This window comes from Emydura macquarii, unplaced genomic scaffold (assembly GCF_026122565.2).
Source record: "Emydura macquarii macquarii isolate MOO-44397 ecotype Brisbane River unplaced genomic scaffold, CSIRO-AGI_Emac_v2 contig_1790, whole genome shotgun sequence".
NCBI classification, from domain to species: Eukaryota; Metazoa; Chordata; order Testudines; family Chelidae; genus Emydura; species Emydura macquarii.
This window is the reverse complement of record NW_027131927.1, coordinates 3884618-3895197: the sequence shown is the minus strand read 5'-3', so window position 1 is coordinate 3895197 and position 10580 is coordinate 3884618. Positions and strand designations below refer to the sequence as shown.

At 65.9% G+C, this 10580-nt stretch overlaps 1 protein-coding gene across 2 annotated transcripts in view; it reads right to left on the bottom strand.

Moving 5' to 3' along the window:
* RYR1 (ryanodine receptor 1) overlaps window positions 1–10580 on the bottom strand; it is a 78869-nt gene that overhangs the window by 358 nt on the left and 67931 nt on the right. For both annotated transcript variants that reach the window (XM_067556744.1, XM_067556745.1), the window contains 16 exons: window positions 7751–7832; window positions 5988–7300; window positions 5567–5637; window positions 5037–5196; window positions 4707–4793; window positions 4224–4463; window positions 3737–3867; window positions 3300–3342; window positions 3037–3167; window positions 2862–2922; window positions 2308–2454; window positions 1697–1831; window positions 1200–1356; window positions 831–895; window positions 442–542; window positions 114–165 (listed from right to left, as the gene is read on the bottom strand). In XM_067556744.1, the coding sequence (XP_067412845.1) occupies window positions 114–165; window positions 442–542; window positions 831–895; window positions 1200–1356; window positions 1697–1831; window positions 2308–2454; window positions 2862–2922; window positions 3037–3167; window positions 3300–3342; window positions 3737–3867; window positions 4224–4463; window positions 4707–4793; window positions 5037–5196; window positions 5567–5637; window positions 5988–7300; window positions 7751–7832 (2976 nt within the window). The remainder of the gene's footprint in view (window positions 1–113; window positions 166–441; window positions 543–830; window positions 896–1199; window positions 1357–1696; window positions 1832–2307; window positions 2455–2861; window positions 2923–3036; window positions 3168–3299; window positions 3343–3736; window positions 3868–4223; window positions 4464–4706; window positions 4794–5036; window positions 5197–5566; window positions 5638–5987; window positions 7301–7750; window positions 7833–10580) is intronic.

The window sequence follows — 10580 nt, the reverse complement described above, 5'->3', positions numbered from 1 at the left end:
CCCCCCCCCCCCCCATAAACCCTACCCCCCCAACGCAATATTTCCCCCCCCCCCAATATCAGACCCTGAGCCTGGTGCCCCCAGCTGCCTGGCGGGGAGGGGTCATCTCTCACCTGGCCTGTGTGCTCTGTCTCGTCCTTGTTGATGAGATACATCAGGAAGAACCTGGGGAGGGAGGGGCGGGGTCAGACTCCAGGGGCTGGGGGCTGAGACCTGCCCCCCCCCCCATTAACCCCAGGGGTGTCACACATGGCAATGGCTCAGGGCCGCCAGGCCAGGAAGGGGTTAACGAGCCCATCCCCCACATGCAGATGGCCCCGCCTCACATTGGCCCCCACCCCTTGTCACTCCCATGTGCTTGGCCCCGCCCCCGTATCTCGCCCCACCCCACCCATCCCTCCCGTGCTTGGCCCCGCCCCCGCAGCTGGCTCCGCCCCTCACATGTAGTTGGCCAGGTTGTGCTCCTCCAGTGTGTGGCTCTCGAACCCGTGCGGTGTTGTGTCAAAATAGTCGCTGCCGATGCCGCAGATGAAGCACTTGGTCTGGGGGGAGGGGTGGTATTAGAACCCAGGAGTCCTGGCTCCCCCTCCCTCACACCCTCCCAATGGCGGGGCCCCCTGCTAAGGGGTGGATTGGGATTGGCCGGCCAGGCAGGGCCACTCTCCCCCATGGGGCACAGAGCCGGGTTAAGGCCCGGCACCCACCCCGGGCAAGGGAACCCACTCAGGGACCCAGGGTATGTGTGGGGCGGGGCCAGGATCATGGGGGTTGGGTGCCTGCCCTGGGGTGGGGCGTGTCACCCCTGGGGGGCCCATGTGGGGGTCACTCACCTCCATGTCCTCCTTCACCTGCTCCTGCTGGTCGCGCAGCTCCCCGAAGGCGTCAATGATCAGGCCTGGGCAGAGGGGGGGATAGGCCCCTCCATGTCACCTGGAGGGGAGCAGCTCCCAGCGCCCTCCTGCCCACCCCCTCCTCTCTGACAGGAGTGGGGCACCACCTGCCCCCACAGCTGATGGGAACTCCCCACATGGCCCCCGCATCCCACCACCCACTCCCCAGAGCCCCCCGCCCTCTCCCCATTCCCCAGTGCCCCCCCTCCATGTACCCCCATCCCAGCACCCGCTCCCCAGCGCCCTCCGCCCGCTCCCCACAGCCCCCCTCCATGCATCCCCATCCCAACGCCCCCCCACCCCGCTCACCCTGGATGATGGCCAGCAGGATGACGATGACGAAGAAGAAGAAGGTGATGTCGAAGACCACGCGGTAAAGCTCGTACTCGTCACCAGCCGGGTCCTCGATCTCGTCCCCGATGCCCCCACCCGCCCGCACCCCCACGTACATGTGGAACAGGTAGCACTGGGGGGGAGACATGGGTGGGTGAGCGGCCGGGGGGGCCTGAATGCCCAATGGGACCCGGCTGGCCCCAGCCGGGGGTCACAGTCTAGGGGACCCATCATCCCCAGGGGGCTGGGGCAAGCCCAGGGTCTGTCTGTCCGTCCACCCAGCAGCCCCAGGGTAAGTCCCATCCCCCATCACAGCCCCGCCCCACTGCCACGGCGGGCAGCCACGGGCCCCCTCCACAGCCACATTCGCTGGCGGGACAAGGCCTGTTTTCCCCCTGCCCCCCATGGGGCACAGATGTCCCCACACCCCCTTCCCGGGACCTGCCGCCCCCATGGGGCCGTCCCCCACTCACTGTCATCATGTCATTGCATTTCATGTCCGGCTCGTCCTCATCCTCGCTCTTGTTGTAGAACTTGCGGAAGAAGTTGAAGGCCACGACAGTGTAGAGGTAAACGACCACGGCCAGCAACCCCACCGTCATCGCCAGCTGGGGGCAGGCACAGACGGCTCATACCGCCACCGGGCAGCCCCCCGCACGCCCCCCGTGTCCCGTCCCCCCCATTGCCAGCTGGGGGCGTGCACAGACGGCTCACACCATTGCTGGGCAGCCCCCCACACGCCTCCCATTTCCCCCCACCATCGCCAGCTGGGGGCAGGCACAGACGGCTCGTACCACTGCTGGGCAGCCCCCTGCACGCCCCCCATGTCCCCCCTGCCATCTCCAGCTGGGGGCAGGCACAGACAGCTCACACCACCACCGGGCAGCCCCCCACATGCCCCCCGTGTCTCCCCTGCCATTACCAGCTGCGGGCAGGCACAGACGGCTGGTACCACCGCCGGGCAGTGCCTGGCTGAGCCCTGCACACGGGCGAGTGCCCCTCACTCAGTCCAAGGCTCCTGCTCCCCCAGTGCTCCTTACTCACCCCACTGTACCCCCTGGTACCCCCTTGCCCCCGGCCCCACCTGCTTGCCGTTGTGGGTGACGGAGGAGAGGATGGTGCGCAGGGTCTTGACGCCCATGGCGATGTCAAGCAGGTGGCAGGCGAAGAAGAAGTTGTTGTAGTGCCCCAGCAGAGACATGACCATGTACCAGGCCAGATAGAGGAAGGACTGTGAGAGAGGGAAAGGGGCTGGGATGGGAGGGGGGCACCTCCACCCTGGGGGGTGCTGGGCATGGCCCGCCAGCCCCCTGAGATCAGGGCATGGAATGCCCCCACCCTCCCAGGGACGGGCCATGGCACAGGGGCCTGGCTGAGCCGCCCTTCTACCAGCACCGCTGTGCCCATCACCCTGGCATCTGGTCCTGGCCTCCTCCACTCAGCTGCCAGTCGCCCCCCTCCCACCGTCTGCAGCCTCCTGCCTCCCACATCGATCTCCGATTTCAGACAGATGGGGTGGCAGGCCTGATACAATCCCCTCCATCCTGGCTGAGCACAGCACAGACGCACTCTGCCCCCTGACCCCCAGCCCCCCCCCTCGATATCCCCGCCCAGCCCCTCGCCCTGCCCGGCACTTACGTTGTCGGTGAAGATGACCCCGAACTTCCAGATCTGGTACTTGAGGTCGATGGACATGATCCTGTGGGAAGGGGCAGGGTAAGCCAGGCCAGGCCGTGACCCCACCTCCTGCCCCCCACCCTGACACCATCTGCTCTGCTCCCCCAGCCCCTCCCATCCCCCCCAGCCTCCTCACCACGTCAGCAGGGACTTGTCGGGCTGGGGCTTCCTCTCGCTCTGGGCACTGATCTCCAGGCTGGCCAGGTCCATGCCCAGCAGCTCCGCGATCCGCTCCCGCCCGTAGATGTCACCGTATTTCTCCAGCACCTGGGGAGAGAAGGGGGCACAGAGCAAATGCATAGGGAGAAGGGCCTGCATCCTCCCACCCTTGAGCCAGCCAGGCTGCGCCCTGGGACCTAGGGGGGAAATGCCCCGTTCCCAGATCGGTGAGGGACTCACCTTTCTCTTGACGAATTTATCCCAGTAGTTGCTCGGGAAAGACCTGGCAGGGGACAGTGAGAGGCCACGTCAGAGGGGTCTGGGGGGGAGCCCCTTGTGCTGGGGTCGGGTTCTGCTCCCACGGCAGGTCCGGGGGTCGGGGGGTGCAGGGTTAGGAGAGGGGGTTGGGCGGGGAAGGGCTCAGTGATGCCCCCTCGCCCCGTGCCTTGAGCTGCCCCAAGGGCCTGGTGGGGAGACGCTGGGGGGGGGGACCGGACTGTGCCTGCCCCCCACACCCGCAGTGAAGCTGGGACGGATGGAGGGGGCTCATGGGCACCATTCCTCTGAGGCTGGGCCCTGACGTGGGGGGGAGGCTGCGCCCCTGCCAGCAGATCCAGGTCCCCGCCCCTCATCCAGAGACGCCCCCGGCCCCGGCCCCGGCCCCGCTCCCCACGCACGGCGTGTTCAGCACCAGCCGGTCCCACTGGCCCTTGATGTCGTCATCCTCGGGCTGGTCGGTGATGTACAGGCCGTCGAACTCCAGCTTGCGGGCCAGCTCCTTCTCCCGCTTGAAAATTACCAGCGGGACCTGCCGGGAGGGGGGGGGTTAGAAAGGTGGGGGCACACGCTGGCCGCACAGCTTCCCAGCCCAGTGGCACCTGCATGTGGGGCGCACCCCACAGGCTGTAACGGGAAGGGGGCGTGGGTCCCTCATGGCCCTGCAGGAGGCAGGCTTGGCCCTACAATGGGCAGACACAGCCGGGTGATGTCCCCATAGACTGTGGTGGGCGTGGCCCCGTGAGGCGGTGGGCGTGGCCCCATAGCACTAGAGTGGCACAGGCTGCAGGTAGATGTGAAGGGGCGCGGCCCCCACAGCACCAGCACAGGGTCTGGGTAGATGTGAAGGGGCGTGGCTCCGGGCAGGTGGGCGTGGCCCAGACTCACCTTGAGGCAGTTGTAGCCGATGATACAGAGGAAGGCCACGAGCGTGTGGGTGATGGAGAGGAACTGCAGCGTGGGCTGCATGTAGCCCGTGCTCTCCTCCAGGAAGAAATAGACCACGCTGTCCTCGGCCTCGTCCTCCCCGGCCCCCTCACCGCTGGCCCCGAAGCCTGAGCCCTCCACCATATCCTCCACCAAGCCGGAGCCCTCAAACTCCTCCTCGCCGGGTGGGGAGTCCGACACCTGCGCAGCAGGGACAGCGTGGGGGCGGGGCCGAGGGGATCCACACCCCAACCCCAGCCTATTCCCCCCCACAGACCTGGGACAGAACCCAGGAGTCCTGGCTCCCAGCCCCCCAGCTCTAACCACTAGACCCCACTCCCCTCCCAGAGCCAGGGACAGAACCCAGGAGTCCTGGCTCCCAGCCCCCCCCCCTCTCCCTGCCCCTAGAACCTGCCCCACCCGAGCCGGGCTGGCCCCGCGCACCTTGTAGAAGAGCAGGATGAAGTTGATGGCGAAGGCCAAGAAGAGGGCCAGGAAGCGCAGGTTGTAGAAGTTGCGGGACAGGCAGTTCTGGAAGGACAGAGCAGGTCAGCGCCGGCGTGGCAGGTGGTGGTGGGGCACCAGGCCCCCCCCAGGGCCCTCCCCTGCCTCCGCCCAGCCCCCCCCCACTTACCCAGCCGCCCCTTTCATAGCGGATCAAAACCAGCTGACGGCGGGAAAGCCCAAGGTGGGGGGCTGGCTGGCTCTCCTGGCCCTGCCCTCCCCTCCCCCCGCCCCTCCAGCTGCCTCCCTCCTGCCCCAGCCCCATGGTACCAGGAACTTGACCCTCTGGATCTCCAGCTCGGCCCAGAACTCCAAGGTGCCGTCGGTAGGCTCCTCCCGGCGTTCCCGTGGGGTGGCTGATTTCCTCCGCTGCTTGACCGGGGCCTCAGCCACTGGCTCTTCCAGCCCCCCCTTCTCCCCATTCTCCGTGCTGCAGGGGGTGGGGGGGTCAGTGGGCACGGTGGGGTGTGCGGCCCCCCACCCCGTCCCCTACCCCCAACCTCTCCCAGCTTATATATGCAACCCATCCCCCTGCCCACCAAACTGCCCGCCCCCAGCTGGGTAGCCATGGAGACAGAGCCCCCTCCCCAGGGCAGGGGCCACAGAGGCGGGGGAGGGGGATGGGCTGGCCCCGCCAATGCCCAGGCTGGAGCTGTTGGGGGCCCATGGGGAGAGTCAATCCCTGGATGGAGCGGCCTAAGCGGCCCCCCAGGCCCTGAGGGATCTGCCCCCTGCAGGCTCTGTCACCCCCGCCCAGGGGATGCACCCCCTGCAGCTGCCCTGGCCCCAGCCCCACTCACTCAGCCTTCTCAGCCTCCGCGGGCGGGTCCTCGACCTTCTCCGGCTCCACCTGGACCTCCTCCTCGTCCATCTGGGGAGCAACAGCACAGACCCCGCATCAGGACCACGGCAGCGGGAAAGGTGGGCACCCCCCTCGCCGCCTGAGACAGGAGATGTGACGCCAGGCTGGAGCGCTGGCCCGGCTGGGCTGGGAACTGCCTCTGACCGCGCACAGCGCGATCAAACCCAGGCGTCCTGACTCCCAGTCCCCTGCTCTAACCACTAGACACCACTCCCCTCCCAGAGCCGCGGACAGAACCCAGGAGTCCTGACTCCCAGCTCCTGCTGCTTTAACCACTAGATCCCCCTCCCCCTGAGCTGGGGACAGAACCCAGGTGTCCTGGCTGCTCTAACCCTGCCTCGCCCCAATCGCCAACGTACCCCCAGCTTCCTCTTGAGGATGGGCGTCCCCTCGGGGGTGGGTGGTTCCACCGGCGTGGTGTCCCCCATGTCCCCCAGCCCACCGGGGGCATCAGGGGCAGCCGCTCGGTAATGCCCGGTGTCCTTCTTCATCTCCAGCCCGAAGACCTCCCCTGCCTCGTCCGCGGCCTCCTCCTTGCCAGCCGCCCCGTCCTCGGCCGCCTCTCCGTCCTCAGTTGCCTCCTGCCCCTCCTCGGCTGGCCCGAGGTCACCGTGCACCTCGTCCTGCGTGGGGTCAGGCATGCTGGCCAGCAGCTCGGTCACCGTCATCCTCTTGGCCCCTTCCACCAGGCCGCCGCCGAAGAGTGCACTCCACAGGATCAGGCAGGCGCCCTTGAGGACGCCGGAGAAGAAGAGCAGCACACCCAGGAGGACGGCGCCCAAGGAGGTGCTCACGCCCACCGCCATCTCCTTGACCGTCATCTTCTTCAGCCGGCGGGCCTGGCGGCGCACGTTGCGGTAGGTGAACATGCGGAGCACGGTCAGCACCCCCTGCAGGAACTCCCCGAACGCCGACGTCGCCTCCGAGGGAGCCCCGGCCGCCTTCTCCGCCTCGGCCCCCTCCCCGCCTTCGCCTTCCTCCTCCTCCTCCTCCTCCTTGCCCCCCTCCTCCTCCGAGATCTGCGCAGCGATCTGCATCTCGAAGATGGTGTCCTCGCAGAAGTTGACGAAGAGCTCCATCTTCTCCGACTCGCCCCCCTCGTTGACCACGTCGAAGATGAACTGCCGCTTGGACTCCTTGACCTGGGGCATCTCCCACTGCGCCTTGTTGGTCTCGCTGATCTCGAAGTAGATGCGCTCGATGCGTTTGCTGGCGCCCATGATCTCAATGCGGCCCAGGTAGGGCCGGAAGTAGTTGAGGATGCTCTCGGCCAGCTCCAGGAAGGTCCGGAGGCGGCTGTCGTGGGGCACATGCTCCGACAGGTTGGTGAGCAGCACGGCCAGGTTGAAGCCGATGTCCTTGGCCGGCTCCTGGAAGCGGTTGGCGAACTCCTCGTAGTCGATCATCTCGTTCTCGTCAGCCTCGGAGCAGGAGAGCAGGAACTGGATCTCGGCGGGCGTGTACTGCTTCTGGCTGTCCATGGCCTTCTGGAAGTCCTTCTTGGAGATGAGTCCCCGCGGGTCCGTGATGTAGTCCAGGAAGGCATCCGACGCCACGATGTCCTTCAGCTTCAGGAACATGTCGAAGAACTTGAGGATCATCTCCACGTTGCTGGAAGACTCCACCAGCATGTCCACCATCTGCCGCGCAATGGTACCATTCACCACGTTCCCTGGGCCGGCGCAGGAGAGCGGGTTAGACCAACGGATGGGAAGGGGGCAGACAGACAGAGGCCTGGGGAGAGATGGATCGACAGACAGGCAGGCAGGCAGGCAGGCATGGTGATGGACAGACAAGAGGGGCACAAATAGGGACAGACAGACGGATGGATAGACAGAAGGATGAACTGACAGACAGATTACGCATGGGGATGGGATGGCTACACAGAGGGGTGTGCATGGGGATGGACAGACAGGAGGACACGGGGATGGACAGACAGGAGGACACATGAGGTTGACGGACAGAGGGGTGTGCCTGGGGACGGAAGGACAAATGAGGGGGATGTGGTGCCCTGAGCCGCACATGCCACGGGCTGGGGTTCCCCGCCCGGGGGGCCAGCGAGAGGCGGTATCACGTGCCCGGCCGGGCGGGGGGGATCTCAGGCCCTGCCCAGCGGCCTCACCCTCCAGCAGGGACAGCAGCATCACCACCATGTCCTTCTGCAGGTCCAGCAGTTCCTTCAGCAACCCGATCTGGCTGGAGTCCTGGGGAGACACGGGGCGGGGGGGGAACAGAACGCCGTGAGATGGCGGAGACGCTCCCTGGGCCCGCATGGCCCCCCTGCACATACAAACGGCCCCTGTCCTCGCATGGCCTTCTTGCCCTCGCACGCCCCCTTTGCACACACGCCCCTGCCCTTGCACACATGCCCTGCCTTCACATGCCCCCCTTCCATGCCCCCTCTGCCCTCGCACGGCCCCCCCTTGCACATGTCCCTGCCCTCGCATGGCCCCTTCCCTCGTCAGTGCCTATGGCTGGAAGCTGCTTGCCTGCCTCAGAAGGATCAGGATCCCCAGCCCCACTGTGCTATGGGCCGAAGGGAGCCCAGGGAGCGGCTTTCACCCTTGCTATCAGCAGGGTGACCCTATTCCAAACAAGGGGGCAGCCCCCATTTACCCCCTGGGGCGGGTCTGCCCCCAACTCAGACTCCAGCCCAGACCCATGGTCCCAGCCTGGGCACCGTGAGCCAGCATCTGTGCCCGCGGCCCCGCAGGCGTAATCTCAGGCCCGTGATCGTGTGCCTGCAACCTTGGGCGTGCGATCTCCTGCAGCACCGAGGGCTGCCCAGCCTCCCACTGCCTGGGCCAAACCCCCGACTGCTGAGACGCGTCCGGGCGGGACAGGCCGACCCTGGCTAGTGGCAGCTGCAGATGCCTTGCTCTGCGCCAGCCAGGGCTGCGGCCTGACACCCAGTCTGGACGGCACCGCACACTGGGGGGGGACAGACTCACTACCCCATCCCCATCCCAGGCAGGGTCGCCCCTACAGCCTGTTCCTCAGGACCCTGCGCTGCAGACACGGAGACGCCCCATCAGCTCCCCTGCAGGCTGAGCCCCGATGCAGGGAGAGCGACGGGCTGCGCAGGGAGCATGCGGGGGAAGGGGGGGCGCACCCCTCCCCCTCTTACCTCCGGGTACAGCCTGCTCCGGAAATGGTCCTCATGGGCAGCGCAACAAAGAGAGAGTTTGGGTGCAGAAAAACACCCCCCAAGTCCCCCACAGCTCCCTGCAGGGTGCCCCCAGCCCCAGTCACCCCCACAGTATGTTCTAGTGGGGAGCCAAGATAGGCGCACGGATTCACCCCCCCCAGCACAAACTAGAGCATGGATGGGGTGGGGGCAATGGCTCCACTCCGGCCCCCGGGAGGAATGTGTGCTCAAGCCCTCGCGCATGTGATCTCACGCGTGTGCATGTGCAAGAGATCTCATGTGATCTTGGCCAGGCAATTTCACATGTGTGCTTGCGTGTGTTCGTGTGCAAATGTGGGAACAAACTCTTACGCATGTGACCAAGCCCTGGGGCTGCCCTGAGTGCCTGCTAGAGATCTCCGCCACCAGTACGCGGCGCCGGCACCACAGCCCAAGACCCTCCCGCCGGAGTTCAGAGCAGACAGAAGCACCAGCCAAGCACGGCGCCCACCTGCTCGCCCAGCCTCACAAGGTATTGGGGGCTGGGCTGACCCGAGAGGCTCGGCGGAGATTGTTACACTTGCCAGCTGCTGCACACCCAGATGGGGGACCCAGGCCAGACCAACCCACTGCACTTTTGGGGGGACCCAGGCATACCCCCGGCTAGGGAGGGGCTCTCTCATGGTGGGGATTAGGGTCCCTAATTACCACAATCACCCAGGGCCCTGCTCTTCCAACACACAGACAGTGGGGTCAATTACTATGGGGATTATGGTACACACACAACTCTGGCCCCGCCCAGGCCCAGGAAGGGCGGGGCCTAGCTCCCAGGCAGGGGAATCCCCAGATGGCTCCTATGGGCTGCCCCCAGTTGCAGGGGCGTGGCCAAGGGATACTCTCCCGCCTTCAGCTACTGGCCACTTAGATCAGGGACTCAGGGTGGGATAACCCTGCCCCCCAGCACTGCTGCCCCCCATGGGGTTCAGACCCCTCTCCCTGCTTCAGAGAGGATGGGGGGGTATCGGGGAGGGTAGTTACAGGGGATCAGGCCTGGGGAGGTGGGGGCAGCTGCAGGTGGGTGAGTATCAAGCAGGGGCTGCCTGTGGCAGGGGTTGGGGGTGTTAGTTTGGTCTGGCCTGGGTGGAAAGGAAGAAAGAAAGAAAGAAAAAGATGGACGGATGGGGAGGGGGAGCGGGGAGAAGTGGGACAAGGAAGAGTGAAGCAGAGGGAGAAGAAGAAAAGAGGGCCAGGAAAAAGCAGGCAGGACCGGACTGGCCCCGAGCGAGGGAGACAGAGAAGCGGAGGAGAGCAGCCAGGCCGGGCGGCGGCGCGGGGTGAGCGCGGGCAGGCGTGAGATGGCGCGTGCCACACACAGGTTCTTACGCCATTTCGGAGTCCGGCCGGCTGGCTCATCTGTCACACATCAGAATAAAAATGTTATTCAGCAACATTTTTAAGAGCATTTTTGTATCGTGCCGGCTGCCATCCGGCCTCTTCCTTTATCGCCCGGCTGGTGGGGGGCAGCCCCACCCCACAGCACCTGCGCTGGGCCTTGTGGGAGGAGGGTGTGGGGAGCAACAGGAGCTGAGGGTCGCAGAGCTAACAGATTCTACAGGGCAGCAGAAAAGGACTCAGCGAAGGGGAGTCTGGAGCACAGACACGTTTATACCAGGAATTCTGGCTCCCCTGCTCTAACCACTAGACCCCCCTCCCCTCCCAGAGCTGGCTTCCAGCCCACCCTGCTCTAACCACTGGAATGCCCCACTCCAAATTATATGTGAAGCTATTTTCACGGAGGGGCAGAGATTCTAGTATCATGGACATG